At 38.6% G+C, this 19080-nt stretch overlaps 2 protein-coding genes across 4 annotated transcripts in view; one reads left to right on the top strand and one right to left on the bottom strand.

The window, feature by feature from the left end:
• Positions 1–19080, top strand: part of PSMG1 (Proteasome assembly chaperone 1) — a 36321-nt gene that overhangs the window by 6750 nt on the left and 10491 nt on the right. Inside the window, exon 7 of one of the 3 annotated variants that reach the window (XM_019058266.2) lies at positions 5545–5850. The exons of 1 other annotated variant lie outside the window; for it this stretch is intronic. The gene's annotated coding sequence lies outside the window, so the exon portion shown is untranslated. Of the gene's footprint in view, positions 1–5544; positions 5851–19080 lie in introns of those variants that run through there. One more of the 3 variants, XM_019058263.2, reaches the window with a different exon arrangement.
• LOC109041824 (fatty acyl-CoA reductase wat) lies at positions 484–19057 on the bottom strand. Its single transcript, XM_019058258.2, has 9 exons — positions 18135–19057; positions 14795–14888; positions 11184–11432; positions 8350–8495; positions 7820–7935; positions 5455–5647; positions 4365–4619; positions 3156–3413; positions 484–1805 (listed from the first exon to the last, which is right to left on the bottom strand). Exons 1-9 carry the CDS (start codon positions 18290–18292, stop codon positions 1688–1690), a joined length of 1587 nt encoding a protein of 528 aa, XP_018913803.2. The 5' UTR covers positions 18293–19057; the 3' UTR covers positions 484–1687.

Below are 19080 nucleotides of genomic sequence, written 5' to 3' on the forward strand. Positions count from 1 at the left end.
CGGCACCTAGTGCTACATAAAAACCTTTAAATTTGGAGCTTGAAAATACTTAAAGGTGACAATAGCTCCTTCATCCCTCTTACGACCCTATGCACTTTATAACACATAGCGCCAATCTCTGCTAAAAGTATCCAAAAAATCTTAATCATCAACAATAAGTTGCAGCGAAGTGGAGGTATTTCCCTAAGTCTGTTAATATTCTAGTGCAATTTTTTACTTTTAGAGGAGAGCAACTTACTATTGAAGAAATGACGCAAAGTTGAATGAACGTGGTAAGAATTTTGAATTTAAAATTTAGTGAAGAGTTGAAATTAATTGCGATTAATTTTTCTAATAGGTTGCAGTTACTATTAAATGAATAATCACGATTATGATTAAAGTTTCATTAATTGTACAGCTTTTATATACATAAATGAAATCTCTGCTTGAAAGTACTTGTGTAAAACTATGTATGAATTTTAAATACAAAGGAAACCATCAAGAGATTTTCTGAATAAATGCAACTTTATTTATTCTTACAATTAGAGGTGTAAAATTAAGTATCCTTAGGCGCTAATTGCTTAATCTGAGTGAGTCTTATGTCTTGTAAATAGTACATAAATACCTAATGGCTATAGGAGGTTTTGAAGAGGTTTTACTCCAGTATAATTCAGCCCTACCCATCGAATTATGCAAGACAAATTTCTTCTGTATCTTTTGATCCTACTTTAATAGGCGGTAGAACATGCATTTTTTGAGAAGCCGAATTTTTTTAATCGCCAAGGTTCACAGTTCAAAACGATCCATTATTTTATTTCAGTTTACTTACAATTTCTAGGGAAATCACATAACTTTCTGACTTTTCATTGGGAAAGTAGGGCTTTAACAGAGTGGGTTTGATCCTGTGCTCTTTTCATAAAGAGTAGTTTATTTCTTTAACATTTCGTAATATTTTTTGGAGTTAAATAATCATCAATGGGGGGGGGGGGGGAGAATGTAGGAATATAACTCATTAAAATTCTGAGAAAAACACATCTGAATATTTGTACAACAACATTGAAAGCTAAACATGGATGAAGATGGAGGGCCAGTGCATTTGACACTCTCGTTTTTTTCCTAAATTATCCTGAGAATCTTTTAGAATTTTGAAGAGCTTTAAATAGACATGACAGCAGAAGAACTCAGTCTAACTTAACTTCACCATCCTAACATTGCTACAAACCGAAGGTTTTCAGGAACCCTTGAATCTTTAAAGTATTTCTGTATCAAGCCATGAGCAAAAAGGTATTTTTAAGAGTCTTGGGTGTCTTGCTCTGGGTATATTTAGGTGTCTTGAGGCGCAGAAACTTATCGTCACCTCTTCTTGTAAGAGAGGTTGATACTGGGAGACTTGGTCAGAAAATTGTTCATTTATCTTAGACAACCCCTAGGAGATGAGTAAACGCACAAAATAATTGAGCTGATTATTGAACCAATACTTTTTGAACAACAAGACTTGTGCTTCTCTTTTTTGAGGAAACTGTCAATGAGCTGTTTATGCTATATGAGCTCCTTTAAGATGTCAGAAAAATGTTGCTTTAATTACAGATGTCTGTTATGACATCTAAAAATTGCCTATCCTGAATTTTTAAGTATTAGTATTAAATACGATGATTCCTGAGGCTGTTGATAAAGAGAAACGTATCTCAGTAGTTGTTTGATTATTGAATTACACCACAATGAATCGTGATTTGATACAACTGCAGATGAAAGAAACGGCCAGGTAAACTACGTATGCACGGAATGCATAAATTGAAATCAGGAGAGCCTTATGTAACACTTTTTTCCTGTAAACAAAAAACAGGTTGTGAGGATTTTTGTTTATATGCCCATATACAGCTGAGCAAAAGCATCATACATTTTTCCAAGATTTTCTTCCTTATCTGAGCACTGAGTCAAATTCCAAGAATTCCTATCCATTTTTACCCATAAATGTATTTATTAGTAATTTCAGGAAATTTTCTTGATTTTATGATCTAAGTGTGCTGAATGTCCTAGACCAGGTGCACACTTTATCATTCAATACAGCATCACTTCAAAGTTTGAAGAACATGCATACTGAAGCCAAAATGCCAGCATATTATGGAAGTAGCTAAATGCACTTAAGGATAGAGAGACTCCTGCTGTCACAGTGCCACATTCACATTTTGAGCATTGAGCCCCTTAAGACAACATTGATTAATTAAAATTAAAAAAGAATGGTTGCATCATGTTTCAGTTTTGAGTTCAAGGTAGGAAAAGAGCACAAAGAAAAACTATGCTTTTGCTCGTCACTGTAGACAGTTTTCACTGTACACGACCCATCTAACCTAAGTTGATGTGGTCCTCAGCAAAACTAGGAATGAAGTATTTGTGTTCTTGCTGAATATGATAGGTTCAGCAGCCCTTGAGATCTATGAGATATGTGCCTAAATTTAAATTCTTAGTTTGAATTCTTAAAGCATTCAAGAGCGCTAGTTGAGCTGAGGAAATGATACCCCTTATTCAGTCAATATCTCCTCTCATGAAATGAAGCGCTCTTCAGTCGTACCTATAAATATCTGTCAATTAGCAAAATTCTGAAGTGGAATACCTTTTTTAAAAATTACCTCTCTGGAATGTTCAACAGCTCAAGACCCAAGTAGCATTTTTCAACGGAAAAGTCGCGATATATTGCGATTTTATCGGCGATAAAATCGCTATGATCATCAACATCTGAGCGATTATCCTCGATTTTGTTGCAATAAAATCGCGATTTTATCGCCCGGCCATTTATCGCGATATTATTGAAACAAAAATCGTGATATATGGCAATTTAATCTAGAGTTTATCGACGAAAATTGATCGCGATTTTATCGAACAAAAAATTGTGATGTGTAGCGATTTAATTGCCATAAATCGCAATTTTTTATTCGATAATATCGCGATAAATTGCCACCGATATAATCGCGATAATCAACCGATAAAATCGCTATTTTTCTCGATCACTGCTACTTGGGGAGACTGTAAGTTTCCAATAAAAATAGCGTTTAAAGATTTATAGTCTGAACTCCAAAAATTAATCTGTATCTGATTGGTTTGCTTTCTTTTTGATAGGGATCAAAGTTTTATTTTTTCATTTTTTATACATATGTAATAGTGTTGAAAAGCATACAAACCTTCTACTTTTAATTCGAGCTTCGGGTAAGGTGCTCATATCATCTTTCACAACGTACAAGCGCAGACCTCTCATGTAGTACCAGAAGAAATCATTCCAATCAACTTTTTTAATGTCAAATTGAAAAATCTCCCTTTCATATGGTGTAAGTTCTGAATTCAGTTCAGCAACATTATTACTTTCGTAGTCCCACTCTCTTTGGCAATAAGGATAGAAAAATGACACAAAACTGATCACTTTTCTGAAAGTTCTCAGCAACCTTCAACAAGAAATTAAAACAATTCTTAAGAAAACAAAGAAACATATAATGAATCAGTAATATTAAAGAAGCTTGTAGAATTGATTCCGTTCCATTTTCTAATTTGCTTCTTTTCTTTTTGCAATAATGTATGCTAAGAAAGAGAGACCGCCAATAGTATTTTTGCAGTTCCGTTTACAGAGTTCATTTAAAGGATTGGAAGTTCCTCATAAGAAGAAACGTACCTTTTTTTCTCCTCTAGCTACCTAATGAAAAATTTGACTGCATTTTGCAATTTGGAACTATAAATCTGGCCCAGTTTAGAAACAACGTATGTGCCATTTGTTTCCCTATGCACATAAGTGTTTTTCAGATGAGCCAGTTCAGTTCAAAGATTTTCAAATAGAAAAATTAAAATATTGATCTTAAAATTTTCTCTGAAGAATGTTCTCATCCAGAATTGAAATAAATGTATGTAGGTATTTTTACGAAAAGAATCTAAGTTTAAAAAAAAAAAAATAATCAATAGGAATTATGTTTTTAGTATTTGCCCATTTTGTAGTTCCTTTTGGTTTAATTCATATAAATGTAATTCCTTTGAGCATAAAAATGTTGAAATTATGACAGGATGACTTTATGAAGTAGTTTACTCATCCTTCATTCGTATTTGTTGCTCAGAGGCAATATATTGTGAATATTTTCATTAATTTGAAGTAGCAGTGGAAACCTCATTGTCTGCAATGGATTCCTCAGTTTTTTTAACTTTGTATCTTTCTCCTGGAGTCAGATATGGTTACCCATTTTTTTATTCCCTGACAAATTCTATCAGGTAATTATAGATAAAAATTTAGCTAATTTTCCAAAAAAAAAAGTTGCTCATGAAAAACCTTGATCTAGAAAACACTGATATACTCATCCATCCAATGTTTCTCTGAGTTACTTTGAAACGGATGATGAAATTTATGTACTCACATTGGAGGTTTTCCAGCCAACCTGAGCATTGTGTCAAAAATTATGGCCGGTATGATATGCATCTGAACGCATTCGATTTCGTATTTAAGTCTCCAGTTCTCTAGTCTGAAAGAATATGGCCACACCGCCACAGTTGCCTCCAGACGTTGTTGCACATGTGCATTTTCATTAAACCACATGAATTTATCCCATGTTAAGTCTTTGTGATAGTGAGTAGATACCAAATTGAAAACTGGATCCTTTCCAGGCTTTAACCTTGAATGAATAAAAATAAGGATGTATTGATTTATGGATGACATTCAGCAAAAAAATATTTTCAGTGAGTACCTAATTAACTCTCACGAAAAAGCAAAGTGGGACCCAAGTAGCTGGAATATCCATTGACAGCACATTTCTTGCAGCATGTGAAAGTGTTTGCATGACCCATGGAACTATAGCTGTTGTTAATTTTGTAATTTTTCTTGAAATGATTGTTGACTTAAATGTTATTTAGGTTATTTCCATTTTGTTGACTTTCCCTAAACCCCTCAGTAGCTCTATCATTCAGCAAACTTTAAAATTTATAAATATTTTTGGAGATTGGGTGAACTATTGAATAAATTTTACCCCTAGAATTTTGTACCTTCATAGCAGATTGGCCCCCAAGGCTTCTTATATGCTCTGATGTGTGAGAGAGGAAATTTTGAAAAACAGTAGCAGCTCAAGTAGAAAAAGAAGCATCTATGATGCAATTGTCAAGAGTATGGTGGTCTATGGGCGTGAAGTATGGCCAATGAAACAGCGGACCCAGTATCTTGGTTTGCAACGTTGCAAACTTCCTGTTATACTTTATTTTTAAATGGAAAAATACTCCACATCCTTTCTTTAAGTTTCCCCGATTTTTTTTCTCCGAGTGAAGAATAATCTATATTTTCAAGGAATAGGGTTGGCTCATTCTCCTTTAATTAAATAAAATAGGAGCAGAGATTTTGAATGATCATAAGTGAGATAAGCGTCCCTGTAATTTCACCGGTGATACGTCGATAACCCTTTATGATGAGGCCTATTTTGTACCTTTTGTTACATAATATAACGTTAGTATGCAACTTACTCTTGATTGGCGATCTGCCATGCCATTGCTATGGATGCATGTATTACGTAATCAACAGGAATAAGGTCTGCTCTTTTATATTTGTCGCAGTAGAATGTGTGCAGAACACCCAAAGCAGCACCAGCCAGAACACCTGTAGCGCCATAAACATTGTTGATCCAAGCTCTCACCGGATCTTTGTAGGTACTCACCACTAAAAACAGTTGCAAAGGAAGAAGTAGATAGTATCAAATTCGTGACAGCCGAGGTGAAATCATTGAAGAACCATGGTTCAAGAAGTTGGCAAAATTTCCGGATGAAGTATTATTTTATAGTGATTTCGTGTAAAACCTGTCGCAAGGTACCTATTTTTGGTGAAAAAATATCGAGCATGGCCCTCTTTTTTGTTGCCTGAAATTTCCGAGTATTCAGTTTATTTGTTTTACAAAACTCCATCTAATATCAACTACACACATTTTCTTCTCAATACCTATAGGCTTTTATTGCAAACATGCCAATAGGCCTCTTTCAAAGCTCCTTGCACTCAGATTTTACATGGTGTATTCATGGCCGGATTTACCTACTTGCCGCCCATGGGCCGCTTGTATTTTGCCGCCCTCTTCTCATTCATTTTGAAACATCAATAAAAACCATCAAGTGAACATGCCGGAGGGAGAAGGGTGCATAAGACGCGTTCACTCGTGTTGGACACATTTTTTGCGTAAGCCCTGTCAACACTACTAGCAAAAGTTCACGGAACTTGGCGCGAAAGTTAAGTTTCGTAAACCTATCTTTATGTGGACAAGGCCTTCCATTCATAAGGAATGAACGAAAAAATTATGAAAGAACAAACATAAATGTGAATCAGTGATTTTAACTTCCGCCGCCGTGCCGCGCTGACCTCACTGTGTTTGGCGCAATGCGTGAAGTATTCATGTAGTCTCGTAGGCACTGTGCGTTTCACGCCGCGCCGACCGCTGTTGACCGTACTGTGTTTGACGCAATGCGTGAAGTATTCATGCAGTCTCGTAGGCGCTAATATGTGTTACATGCCGCGCGCCGCGTCGAGGGCTTCTCCTTTTCATCTCAAGTACGTCCTCGTCATCATTTCTCTTTGCGCCGCGCCGCCCCAGGCCAAATAGGCCTGTTGCATGCAAGAGATACAGCCGTGCGAATAGACTTTTTAGTGGTTAAATGACACGAAAATTACGATGCTCACATTAAAAAAGTCTGAAATACACTCCTTATTGAGCAATTTGCGTTGTCAGGAACGCGCTTTTTCAAATTTCCCGCGTCTGGGGGCAGTTTTCTGACGGAAACAATTAACGGCAACTCGCGGCTATTTCCGGTCAACTAAAACTGACAACATAACCTAAAAATCGGAGCTCGTGATATCGTGAAATGAAATGTAGAAGGATTGCGTCGGATATTTAAAAGTTGATCGATTTGGTTACCGCATAAAGCGTATATGGACCACTATAAGAGATCACGTTGGGTTTGTAAACAAACTGAAGGAAAAAATAACAACAACAACAACGACTCGACATCTTCCGGAAATCACCGAGCCCGCCGTTTGCTCGTTTCCGGTGATTAGAAAACTGCCCCCAGACGCGGGAAATTTGAAAAAGCGCGTTCCTAACAACGCAAATTGCGTAGTAAGGAGTGTATTTCAGACTTTTTTAATGTGACCATCGTAATTTTCGTGTCATTTAACCTCTGAAAAGTCTAATCGCGCGGCTGTATCTCTTGCATGCAACAGGCCCATTACGTGTTTGGTTTCTCTCTTAACTCAACTAATTAAAGGTTCGCAGTCTTTCACCGAAATACGACAAAATTAGAAATTAATGAACTCTCCGGAAATGAGAGATTTTGTCACCTTTTCTCGTTTGTAATTTTTTTCTGAATCCGATTTTTTTGTACCTGCATTTAAAAAAATTGCAAAATTTGCCGCCATGGGCCGCGGCCCATGTGGCCACCCCCTTAATCCGGCCCTGGGTGTATTCGGAGTAACAATGAAACATTTTCAAGATTTGTACGAATTCACCACCAATTAGAATCATTCATGAGATAACAGTGAGCATATGGTCAAACATTTTTTGAAATACCTTAAAAACTCTTAAAAAGTGGTAGGTAGGATTCTGACTTCATTAGAGACATTTCACACATTAATGGGAGAGTCCTCATTCCATCTTGGAGGAATTCCTAATGTTCAGGCATGATAAACATTTCAGGCGCCTACTGACTAAGGTCGATATTTATCGTAAAAAATATATTATTATTTCAATGAAATTAAGAAATTATACTCGGTGCCAAGGTTGAATTTGCGGAAATTCTGACCTTACTCCTATTGTCGTAAGTGAACTTAAATATCTAGTCTTTAACTCACCAATTGATGGTCGAGCAACAGCTACTGGTAGGCCATATTTCTCCCGATAAGTTTGCACCATATTCTCTGCCAATGCTTTTGTGTATCCATATGTATTCAGCCACTTACCTACAACTCTAAGTCAAGTTAATGTTAAAATTGAAGTGCAAGGAGGCTGCATGTTTTGACAATTATGGTTCAGTTACTTAAAGGGCTCAAATATTTGCTGAAGTAAAAAACTATACTTGTGCAAAGAACAGAATATCGACTTCAAAATTAATTAATCCGAAAGGGTTCAATGATACATTAAGATACAAGTACCTACCAACAATGCATAGTCAAATTTTGCAAGCTTCTAATCCCCTTGAAAACAGCAAAAACTTACGGAGTCATGGCTGTATTGCAACTCTCATTTATTGAACCCTCCTAGCACAAAAAGTACCTATTGAAATTCGAATTTATTCACTTATTTATTTTAATTCGTTTATTTTCTTTTCATAAATTTATAAAAATATTTATTTTTTTGTGAAAAATTCAAATTTGTTGCTTACTTAGAGGTGATAGCGCCAATCTGCCAATCATCCAGATTCTCAAAAAGTTGTTGAATATCCTCGGAAGTCAACTCAGTGGAATAAAATCTTTCTCCAAAGTGTTTTCTATGAGCATGCGAATAGGCCGTCGAAAAGTGAATCATAGACTAGAAAATCACAGAGAAAAAATATCACACAAAGAATCGTCTGAAAGTATCCTATCTAAACTTCAATGTCTGTGGAAGGGAATGAGAACCATATTTTTTATCATATTTTTCATTCAATATTTCTCATCATGACTGATTAGTCGTGTGGCAACACGTACCTATGCCCTTCGCATTCATGACTGAAACTTACGGGATATAGCGACCTAGGATGGGTTCGGTTAGGTCATAAGCAACTAAATTAACACCGCAGCGAAGCGTAGGGTATCATGAAGACTTGAAGGCGTTCTCGTTTGAATTCGTGATATTCGTCTCTAACTGTTCTTTTTATTTTTGTAAGTTAAATGGGGTTTTTCAAATCTATTTCAATCAATCTCTTAATCGTTTTTTGCATTGCTTGAAGTTCGTATCTACTTCTTATCAATGAATAATGTACACAAAGGGAGAGAAAATCATTGAAGAGCCGTTAAAAAAGATTTATCTCGTCCTAATTTTACGCACTCTTTTGTCGTGCCTAGGACGGCTCCATGGAGCTGTTTAGTTTCGTGCGCTCTTCAGCTGCATTAGTTTAAAACGGCAAAGCCAATAATAGGACTCAAGCGCAGTCGAACCTAAAAGACACCTGCAAGGTAAATCAAAAGGCACCCAGACGACCGGCCAAGAGATGAGAACAATTCTGCCTCTTTTCTTCCAGAGACAATAGAATATTTTTATTGTTGTTTGTGGTGGCCTGACGAAATTTTTTGATTTATTTGTGACCAGGGGGTACGCCCCCTGATCGATTCGCGGTCCTATCCCTAGAAGCGCCTCGCGCCTCAGCCCTGGTAAAAATTGGCAGTAGAATCTGTGTTCCAAAATACCATAGACCTACAGCCGGCTGTAAGATTTCCAATAGCTTCTATAGCCGGCTACACAATTTCTTATAGCCTTTTATAGCCGATGGCGATTAAGCAACAGCCAGGCGATAAAGTGTATGCTAAAAGTTACTAATTACGGATGCTAGGACTTAGTGAGTTTTTGGAATACTGCTCTCTTTTTGGGCCGTAGTATCTTGATTTATTTTGCGAGGAAAGCTCCGTACTTTCGATGGATGCATGCCATTACTAATATATTAGAGCGCCTTCAGTTTCGTATGATACTGTGCAATACCTCTGGTGTGAAATAGTTGCTTCAAGCGCCGTGGCACGCTGCGGTGCGGCAGGCGGGCAGCCAGCGCGATCAAACGCGCATTGGCGCCTACAAACCTAACAGGGATACTTCACGCGTTGCGCAATGCGTGAAGTATCCCTGTTAGGTTTGTAGGCGCCAGTGCGTCGCCGTTCCGCTTTGTGTTAGGCTCTAATATTTAATCTGGCGGAGTCAGCGTTATTCAACTCATGATTTTGAAATGTTTGCACATCCTGTATGGATTATTCTCATTTTAATTGATGAAAAAAAGTATGTATTAAAGGAAAATAGAATGTGTGTTTTGTAAATATTAAGGTGGTTCCGTATCAAACTTAATGATTTCCAAAGCACACGAATTTCTACGCAATTTCTTATAGCCTTTTATAATCGATGGCGAAAAAGCAACAGTCAGGCGATTAAATGTAAAGCCCGGCGATAGGAACTATAGCCCGGCTGCCTAATTTTGTATCGCTTCGTATAGCCCGGCCGTATGATTTTCTCCGCATTCTACAGCCAGTTATACGATTTTCTGTAGCCTTCTTTAGCCGGCTATAAGAATTCCTATGGTATTTTGAAACGCAGCTCTTATCGCCACTTTTTTACCAGGGAGACGTTATGCGTTGAGCGTTACTCTGATGAGCATATCCTTGCCGAAGGCAACACCATGCATGGCTATGCCAGAAATATGTGAAAAAACATCTCCAGGTCACGCTTCTTTCAAGTGGATCGTATTTTGCAGAAGGAAACCAAGGCGATTTAAGTATTTTCAAACTCCTGCAACTTTTTTCTTTCTTTAAAAAATACCAAATATATGTACGTGCAATAATGAGAGTGACGCGATCATTATACTTTAAAATTAACAATTTTATGGGAAACAAATGAAAACTGGACCGCGTTAAACAGAAAGGAACCAAGCCACATCAGCTATTTCCAAATTTAATTGGGCAATTTAATTTTTTATATGAAAACGGTTGTGTGGATTTTCGTGCAAATCTCAGTGAAGATTCTCCATGGTACGAAGCAAATTCCTTAAAATTTTCAAGGAAACCCGAACAAATGTCCTCTCGTAAAAAATTTAATTGCCCAGTTAAACTTGGCAATAGCTGATGCGGCTTGGTTCCTTTCTGTTAAACTCGGTCCAACCATATTTACTATTCTATGCATTTTTCCCAAACGAAGATTAAAATGCACAATTTTTACAACACCGTAATCGCGTTTGGTCCCCTTTCTGCCTGTAATGCGATCTTGTCGCATGCTTACATATTTTCGCATACCTGTCGTTTCGATGAGAAACGGTCGCCAGTCATTTTTTTAAAAGAATTTTTGTACTAGTCGCAGCTGTAAATGAGACCATGACGACTCTTAACGTTCTGTCTTTCACTCATTGTCAGTACTTTTACTGCTCAACTTTATTTGCCCTTGTCATTGGTTTTTTTCTTTCGTGATTTTATTTTAAAGGTAAGATACCGATCGAGATTTCTTCCTTCTTTTAGGCGAATGCTGGATGATTTTCGGGACACAAACCTTTAGTTGTGGCATTTTTCGAGCCATTTCCAGAAGAAATTTGGTCGCGGTTACGTTTGTCTGATACGCGTATCGCAAATGCTCGTCCATTCGAAGCGACGCCGCGGCGTGGAATATAATGTGCACCTCTCGCATTAATTTGTCGTAATCTGCATCAGAGAGTCCTATTCTGTCTTCACTCATATCTCCCTCGACTAGCTCCACTTTCGAGAGGTAGTTCGGAGTCTGCTCCTTCATTTTTTCGAAGAGCTGTTGGACAATTAAACATATATATATTTTTTAGACCTTTATTGACAAAAAGAATACAGCAGTACAACGGTAGAGACATAAAAAAGACAAGTAGATAACAGGATATAGAAGTATAATAAGAGAGCAAAAGAATTTTAACATAGAGAGTTGATGATTAATAGGATAGAATCATGTGCCTCCAGGAGCCAAGGTCGCCAATTAAACATATAAAGCTAGAAACTACAGTGGGAATCGGATATTACGACATCGCTTATAACGACATAATCGGTTATAACGACCTGCAATCTGGTCAGGCCCATGGCTGAAATCCCATTTATTCAATGTACTTGAGTATCGGTTATAGCGACAATCGGATAAAACGACCGAGTTTGGTCGGTCCCTGGAGGGTCGTTGTATCCATTTTCACTGTAGTTTGTTTTTCCAAGGGGTTCTTTCACTAGAGTTCAGGGGTGCAGAAACTTTCCAGACATGATCACACCCCGCTCGTGCGTAAAAAGGGAAAAGCTTTAAAAATGCCAGTTCGCACTAGCGTTAAAATCGCGCATTTAATTCGAAAATAGCTGTGAAATTTGCGTAGGTAAATGTATATTACAAACTCGCCGCAATTTGTGTAAGGGGGATTTCACGATAATGGGAATATTAGTGTCGCCAGTTTGGTTTTTAGTGTTTTTAGATTTAATCGAGGAGGAATACAACTGTCGTTGAAAATCTTTTGAAGCTGTGACCTTGCATTGATTCATGCAAAAAATTGTGAGAAATTATCGTTTTAGAGACTTTTAGACCGTAGAATCTTATGTGTTGGCTACGTAATCGACCAAGGCCGGATTTACTCACTTGCCGCCCATGGGCCGCTTGTATTTTGCCGCCCCTTCTCATTCGTTTTGAAACATCGATACAAACCGTCAAGTGAACGTGCCAGAGGAGGAGGGGTGCATAAGACTCGTTTACTCATGTTGGGCACATTTTTTGTGAAAGCCCTGTCAACACTAGCAAAAGTTCCTGGAACTTTGCGCAAAAGTTAAGTTCCGCAAACCTATCTCCGAGTGGACAAGGACTTTCGTTTATAGGAAATGAACGAAAAAATTATGAAAGAATAAATATGAATATGGTTTAATAATTTTAATTTCCGCCACCGCGCCAACCGCTCCGTTTTTGGCGCAATGCGTTATGGTCTTGTAGGCGCTATGCGTTTCACACCGACTGCTACTGACCGCACTGTTTTTGACGCAATGCGTGAAGTATTCATGCAGTCTTGTAGGCACTGTGAGTTTCACGCCAACCGCTGCTGACCGCACTACGTTTGACGCAATGCGTGAAGTATTCATAGAGTCTTGCAGGCGCTAATATGTCTTTCATGCTGACTGGCGCGCCGAGGGCTTCTCCTTTTCATCTCAAGTCCTCGTCATCATTGCTCTCTGCGCTGTTCCGCTCCAGGCCAAATTGCGTGTTTGGTCTCTCTCTCTCAACTAGACAAATGAAAGGCGCTGTCTCTTGTGTCACCGAAAGACGAACAAATTAGAAATTACTATACTTTAACTCTCAGGAAATGAGAGATTTTGTCGCCTTTTCTCGTTTGTAATTTTTTTCTTGAATCCGATTTTTTTTTGATACTTACATTTGAAAAAATTGCAACATTTGCCGCCCCCTAAATTTACCGCCATGGGCCGCGGCCCACGTGGCCACCACCTAAATCCGGCCCTGTAACCGACAGGACTTTTGCGGTCTAGAAGTTTCAGTGATGCAAATTTCTCTTGCATGAATCTTATGCAAGTGCGCAAATAAGACGATTCCCAATGACAATTATGTTCTTTTTCGATTAATTTGTTTCATTGCCTTGAATATACCTGAAAATGAATTATCGTGAAATCATGCGCCAGAAAGGAGCCGGCCGGAAAAATGGGGAGGCCGAGAATTTTCTGCACCCGTGGGCAAGGGTAATCACGCTCTATGAACGATCAGAATAGGGGTAGTTGAGGCACTTCTCATAGTACCAGTACCTATTACCGTAATTCATTACAATCTGTGCTACTGGGGGGGGGGGGGGGGTGTTAAACTGAGTATGAAAAAAACAGTAATGATGATTAAATACCAATTTGACTTCGGTTTCCTCTTGCATCACTCTGTATTATTTTTTTTCTTTTTTCTTTTTTTTCCGAGAACATTAAGGAATATTCACTTGAATCTTAAAGGCAAAGAGTATCATTCTTGTACTTATATTAACGTTCGGTCAATGGAAGTTCGGAGAGCGGACGGTTGAGGTCGATGACCAAGATAACTCATTACTTATACATGCGTCGGCGTTTTGTCGGTGGCGGACCGCATGTGAAGATCTGCGACGCATAAATGGGCGTATTTATGCTAAATGGAACTATGTTCCACGCAAAACCCCGGGTAGGTACATACTTCCTTTTAGCACAAATACGTCCAAATACGGAGGTGGACGGATATGACTTGGATTGCATTTTGCCAAAAGGAAACAAGAGCATTCCGCTGTCGCTAAGATTGTGCAACTTTTTTTTACCTCGCAAATATCCCCTGCTAAAAATGATGAGTGGGCTATTCAGAATTCGCCGACTCACATGAGTAAAATTTCCTACTTATATGAGTAGAAATCCTACTCATATCACTAGAATATTCTACCCATAAGAGCAGAAAAGTTCAACTCATATGAATTAAATTTTTTTCATTTTTCTTCAGAAGTGGTGTTTTTGACCAGGAGACACCGACGTAAATTGTAAATTTGAAAAATAAGTACATTTTGCTCTTATAATTTTTTGGATGCGGTGACTAGTTTCTGAGATCGGACACGGTAGATTCAACGCTGAACTCCTGTGAGTTGAAATCTCTAGTCATATGAGTCGGCGAAAAGTGAATAGAGAAATTCTGCTCATATGAGTTAAATTCTATACTCATATAAGTTGAAATTCTATTCATATGAATTGAAATTCTATTCATATGACTTAGATTTTCTACTCATTTGTACTCACCATTTTTAGCAGGGTAAACTGATCATCCAAAAAAGTTTTATCTTTACCTACTTCCAAGAAACTATAAATTCAAGATGAAAATTACCTTTGTACTCAAAATTCAATTTTTTTATGATTTCAGTAATTTTATTACACAACATTAATGCTCTTTGTTGCTTTTTGCAAAATGTAATCCAATTGAACCGTTTAGTTTTCGTCACCAGTTCATCAACTGTATTAGTTCAGTTCCTCTAATGTTCTACCGCTTTATCTCAGATTGCTCCTGTCAGGCTGCGGAAGTGTTCAATTTTACGGAACGAAACTCAGCAAATAATATATAATAATATTATTATAAGCAATAATATTATAGCTATAATATTTTCAATTTTTACATACCAAATCGTTGAATTGCTCTTTCATCCGCTCCGAAGGCGTCTTGCCTCGTTTTGGACGCATCAAGAGGTAAATTTTGTTCACGCCTCCACATGTCCTGTAAGAGTAATTCCAACAATTCAGCAGCTTTACGCACTAATTTAACCCCGTCTTGAGGGATAAATGAGTCACTTACGGACTCATAGGTGGAAATAGGGGGGACCTACCCTCCCCAAAAAAATGGCCCCACCCAAGAAATGTGACGGAGTTTGCTAAGTAAGTGGACGACGTCGATGGCCAAAGTGTGAAACCACGTATCTCCATTTGCGACGTTGCAGACTTCAAAATTGTTTTCAAAATATAAAGTTTGCTTGTTTCACCTCGACAAAATGAAACAGGAGCGGAAATTTTGAAACGCCGCGATGAAGATACGATGTGCCGCACTTTGGTCGTCGATATCTTCCATCTGTGAAATTATTTGAATTGGATCAATTTTTCCCAGCGAATAACTCAAAATTGCTCCTGAGACGTCTCAATTTTCCAAGATTTTCCGGAGGATCACCGAGAAAAAAGATTGGTAGAATTTGCCGTTCCTTCACGCTGTATTTCACACAGCGGCAATTCAGTCAATTCTGCCAGAAGAAAGGTAAATGTTACTATATACTGGTACAGGTAACCATTCCTCTGGCAGAATTGACTTTGAATTCACGCTGTGTAAAATACAGCGTGAAGGAACGGTTAATTCTACCAATCTTTCTTTCTCGATGATCCCTGCAAAGCCAAGGGAAGTCCCCGAACACTCCTTTGGAGCTAGGAGCGTCCCTCAGGCACAGGCAGACCCCCTTTCGTTGAGTGTTTTTTTGTGCCCCTTGAATCTCTTTTGATGAAGTACTCTTCTGCCCCCCCCCCCCCCCCCCCCACGAAAGGTTCCTGGTTTCTTTCATACCCAGGTTGGGCGAGTCATCTCAGTTGAACGGAGTTTATTCGGTTAAACTTCTGAAAAATTGGTAGGGAAACTGGTGGATATTACCCTTTAAAAATCCAACCTCAATTAGAGCTGACTGAATCATTGATTAGAGAGCTACCTACCGGTTCATATTTAGAGTTTAACCTGCATTGAAAAACAGCGGGAAATAGCGCGGTTTCCCGAAACCGCGTTTAAGATCACGTAGACACAGTTGCATAACTAGTAATTTTACTTAGAGGTAGGGAGAGGAGACTCCAGTCAAAAATTTCTTACGAGGGGTCAAACCCTGGTAAAAATAGGCAGTAGAATCAGTGTTCCAAAATACCATACTTAGACCTAAAGCCGGCTGTAAGATTTCCAATAGCTTCTGTAGCAGGCTGTACAATTTCTTATAGCCTTTTATAGCCGATGGCGATTAAGCAACTCACAGTCAGGCGATGAAGTACGTGTATGCTACACGTCACTATAATTACGGATGCTAGGACTTGGTGAGTTTTTGGACCACTGCTCTCTTTTTGGGCCATAGTATCTTGATTTATTTTGCGAGGAAAGCTCCGTGCTTTTGATGGATGCCTGCCATTCCTATTATATTAGAGCGCCTTCAGTTTCGTATGATACTGTGCAATACCTCTGGTGTGAAATAGTTGCTTCAAGCGCCGTGGCAGGCCGGCAGCCAGCGCGAAACACGCATTGGCGCCTACAAACCTAACAGGGATACTTCACGCGTTGCGCAATGCGTGAAGTATCCCTCCCTGTTAGGTTTGTAGGTGCCAGTGCGTCGCCGCTCCGCTTTGTGTTAGGCTCTAATATTTAATCTCGCGGAGTCAGCGTTATTCAACTCATGATTTTGAAATGTTTGCACATCCTGTATGGATTATTCTCATTTTAATGGATGAAAAAAAATATGTATTAAAGGAAAATAGAATGTGTGTTTTGTAAATATTAAGGTGGTTCCGTATCAAACTTAATGATTTCCAAAGCACACGAATTTCTACACAATTTCTTATATCCTCTTATAATCGATGGCGAAAAAGCAACAGACAGGCGATAAAGTATAAAGCCCGGCTATAGGAACTATAGCCCGGCTGCCTAATTTTGTATCGCTTTGTATAGCCCGGCCGTATGATTTTCTCCGCATTCTACAGCCAGTTATATGATTTTCTGTAGCCTTCTTTAGCCGGCTATAAGAATTCCTATGGTATTTTGAAACGCAGCTCTTATCGCCAATTTTTACCAGGGAAAGTAAATTTTTTTGAAAATCACGAATAATTACGTTCCTATCTTGGGAATATTTTTCGGTGAAGAGGGGCGGATGGGGGGGGGGAGGCCAGTCCCTCTGGACGAGTAACATGTGGAATATTGTAAAATTCAGATCTTTTATCGATTTGAGAAAGTGAACATGATGGTAGCTTTATTTTTAATAATTTTGCAATGATCTCTTTGAATAAAATTAGCGGAGGTGATAAGGCAACGTACTTATCTGGTAATTTTTTTTAAAAAAATAAAGCAAAACTAAAATAACTACCACGAAAACAAAAGATTCTTAGTGCATTATGATTTTGCCAAGTTGATATCGGTAGTTTTAGGATATCAAAGTCGTGCAGCATGAAACATTTATGTCCTACATGTCTTGTTTTTGCTCCAGCCAGTTTTGAAAACATCTGCTTTAAATACACCCCCCTCATAGGTGGAGCCAGGGGGGTGGGAGGTGAGGGGCCTGCCCTCCAGAAATCTACTTGGCCCCTCAAAAAAAAGTGAAAGTTCCCGATTAGAAAATGCAATAGGTTAACTTATCGTTAATTTTTTGAAATTGGAATTGGATCAATTTTTCAACGAGAATAGCTGAAAAATGCTCCTGAGACGACTCAATTTTTCCAAAGTTTTCGGGCAGGGGGAGGCTCCTCGAACTCCCTTCGAAGCTATGGAAACCCCCGAATTCCCCTGCGGGGCTAGAATAGTCCCGCAGTCTCGATTTAGTTCAAAATCCCTCACATTGCTTGTGAGGAGCCATGTAGATATCTGCGGAGCAGGCCTCCTACCCCCTAGCTCTGTCCATGAGAGGGGGGGGGGATGTAATTGGACCAGATTTTTTTAAAACTGACTGCAGCAAAAGCATCTCGTATAACATCTCATTATAATGACGCGTAATGAAAAAAGAAAAAAACATTAAAATAAAACGAGGATAGAGAAACAGCATTGAAAGAAGACAGCCACCTACGTAGTTTTTTGTTTGTTTGCTTGTTAATTTTTAATTGTTTGGTCTTTTTTTCTTCCGTCCGAATAACATTTTCTCGGAGAGAATTTTTTCCCCTTTTTTTCAGTAGCTTTTTGCACCTGTTGGAGGTAGGCACCTAATCGAAAAGAACCCAAAAAAAAAATTTAAGTCAACGCGTTTACCTGAGCAATTTCTCCAGTAAAACTTTTCCGAAAAAACCAGAGCCACCCGTAATCAATATATTTTTGCCCTTGTAAAACTCCAAAATCGGAGAGTCATCTTGGGTAACTTTCTTTGCAGTTAGCAGCTCCAGATCATCTCTGTTATCGAAGTAATCCATTCTTGTGTCCCCTTCGCTGTTATTGATCGCTGCACGGAAATTAAAATATCCCGTTGATTTTCTTCAAGCTCCGCATCCACAGTCAATCCAAACGCGAATTCCCCCTTCAAATTCTCGTCACTTATATCGCAAAAAATTTGCGCCCGCTATCGAACACGGAATGTTCTTAATTTGCCTCTCGAAGGCGGATAAAACGTGCATTATATGTTCAAGATTCACACCAGTAAAACTAGTGAAGTTAAACGCTTTTAGCTTGTGAAAAACGCCGAACAATAGAAAAGGAGCACAAGTTGGACTTTAAATGGTCTTTGACTAAAATTAATCGATCGAAGAAACGGGGGATGTGCGACGAATTTTGACTTTGACACTTGTAACACTCCGACCGAAAATGGATGACGTTTGCGGGATGTTGGTTCAGAAAAACACACACGTCCAAAAGAAGGGAAAACACTTAAAAAACAGTATTCAGTTACAAAACTTTTTCTCCACCACAGATTTAGAAGCCGATGGAGTTGGGTGCGAGTGAAGACTGACTATCGATCAACGATCGAAACCCGCGCTGAGCAAATCAACAGCCAATAGAAAGCGTTTGTTGCGAGTAATCGGAATCGATGCGTCTGATTGGCTCTTGCGCCGCTGAACGCGGGTTCCTGTGGCGGATGTGCCTCAGTTCCCGAGCAGAGAACAATCTAGGGATGGCGATTTTTTCAAATAAATCGATTTCGGAAAATCGATACGATTTGAAAATCGGATCGAAAAATCGATTTTTTGGGAAGTCGGTTTTAAAA

This window comes from Bemisia tabaci, chromosome 2, assembly GCF_918797505.1.
Source record: "Bemisia tabaci chromosome 2, PGI_BMITA_v3".
In the NCBI taxonomy this organism is placed as follows: Eukaryota; Metazoa; Arthropoda; class Insecta; order Hemiptera; family Aleyrodidae; genus Bemisia; species Bemisia tabaci.

What these genes read in the sequence shown, in the direction of transcription:
- LOC109041824 (XM_019058258.2), bottom strand. Translation starts at nt 18,292, where the DNA reads ATGGATTACTTCGATAACAGAGATGATCTGGAGCTGCTAACTGCAAAG. An exon ending in AAGAGCAATTCAACGATTTG is followed by an intron (nt 11,433 to 14,794) that starts GTATGTAAAAAT and finishes ATTGTCCAACAG; the next exon opens with CTCTTCGAAAAAATGAAGGA. An exon ending in TGTTGCTCGACCATCAATTG is followed by an intron (nt 5,648 to 7,819) that starts GTGAGTTAAAGA and finishes AACTGTTTTTAG; the next exon opens with TGGTGAGTACCTACAAAGAT.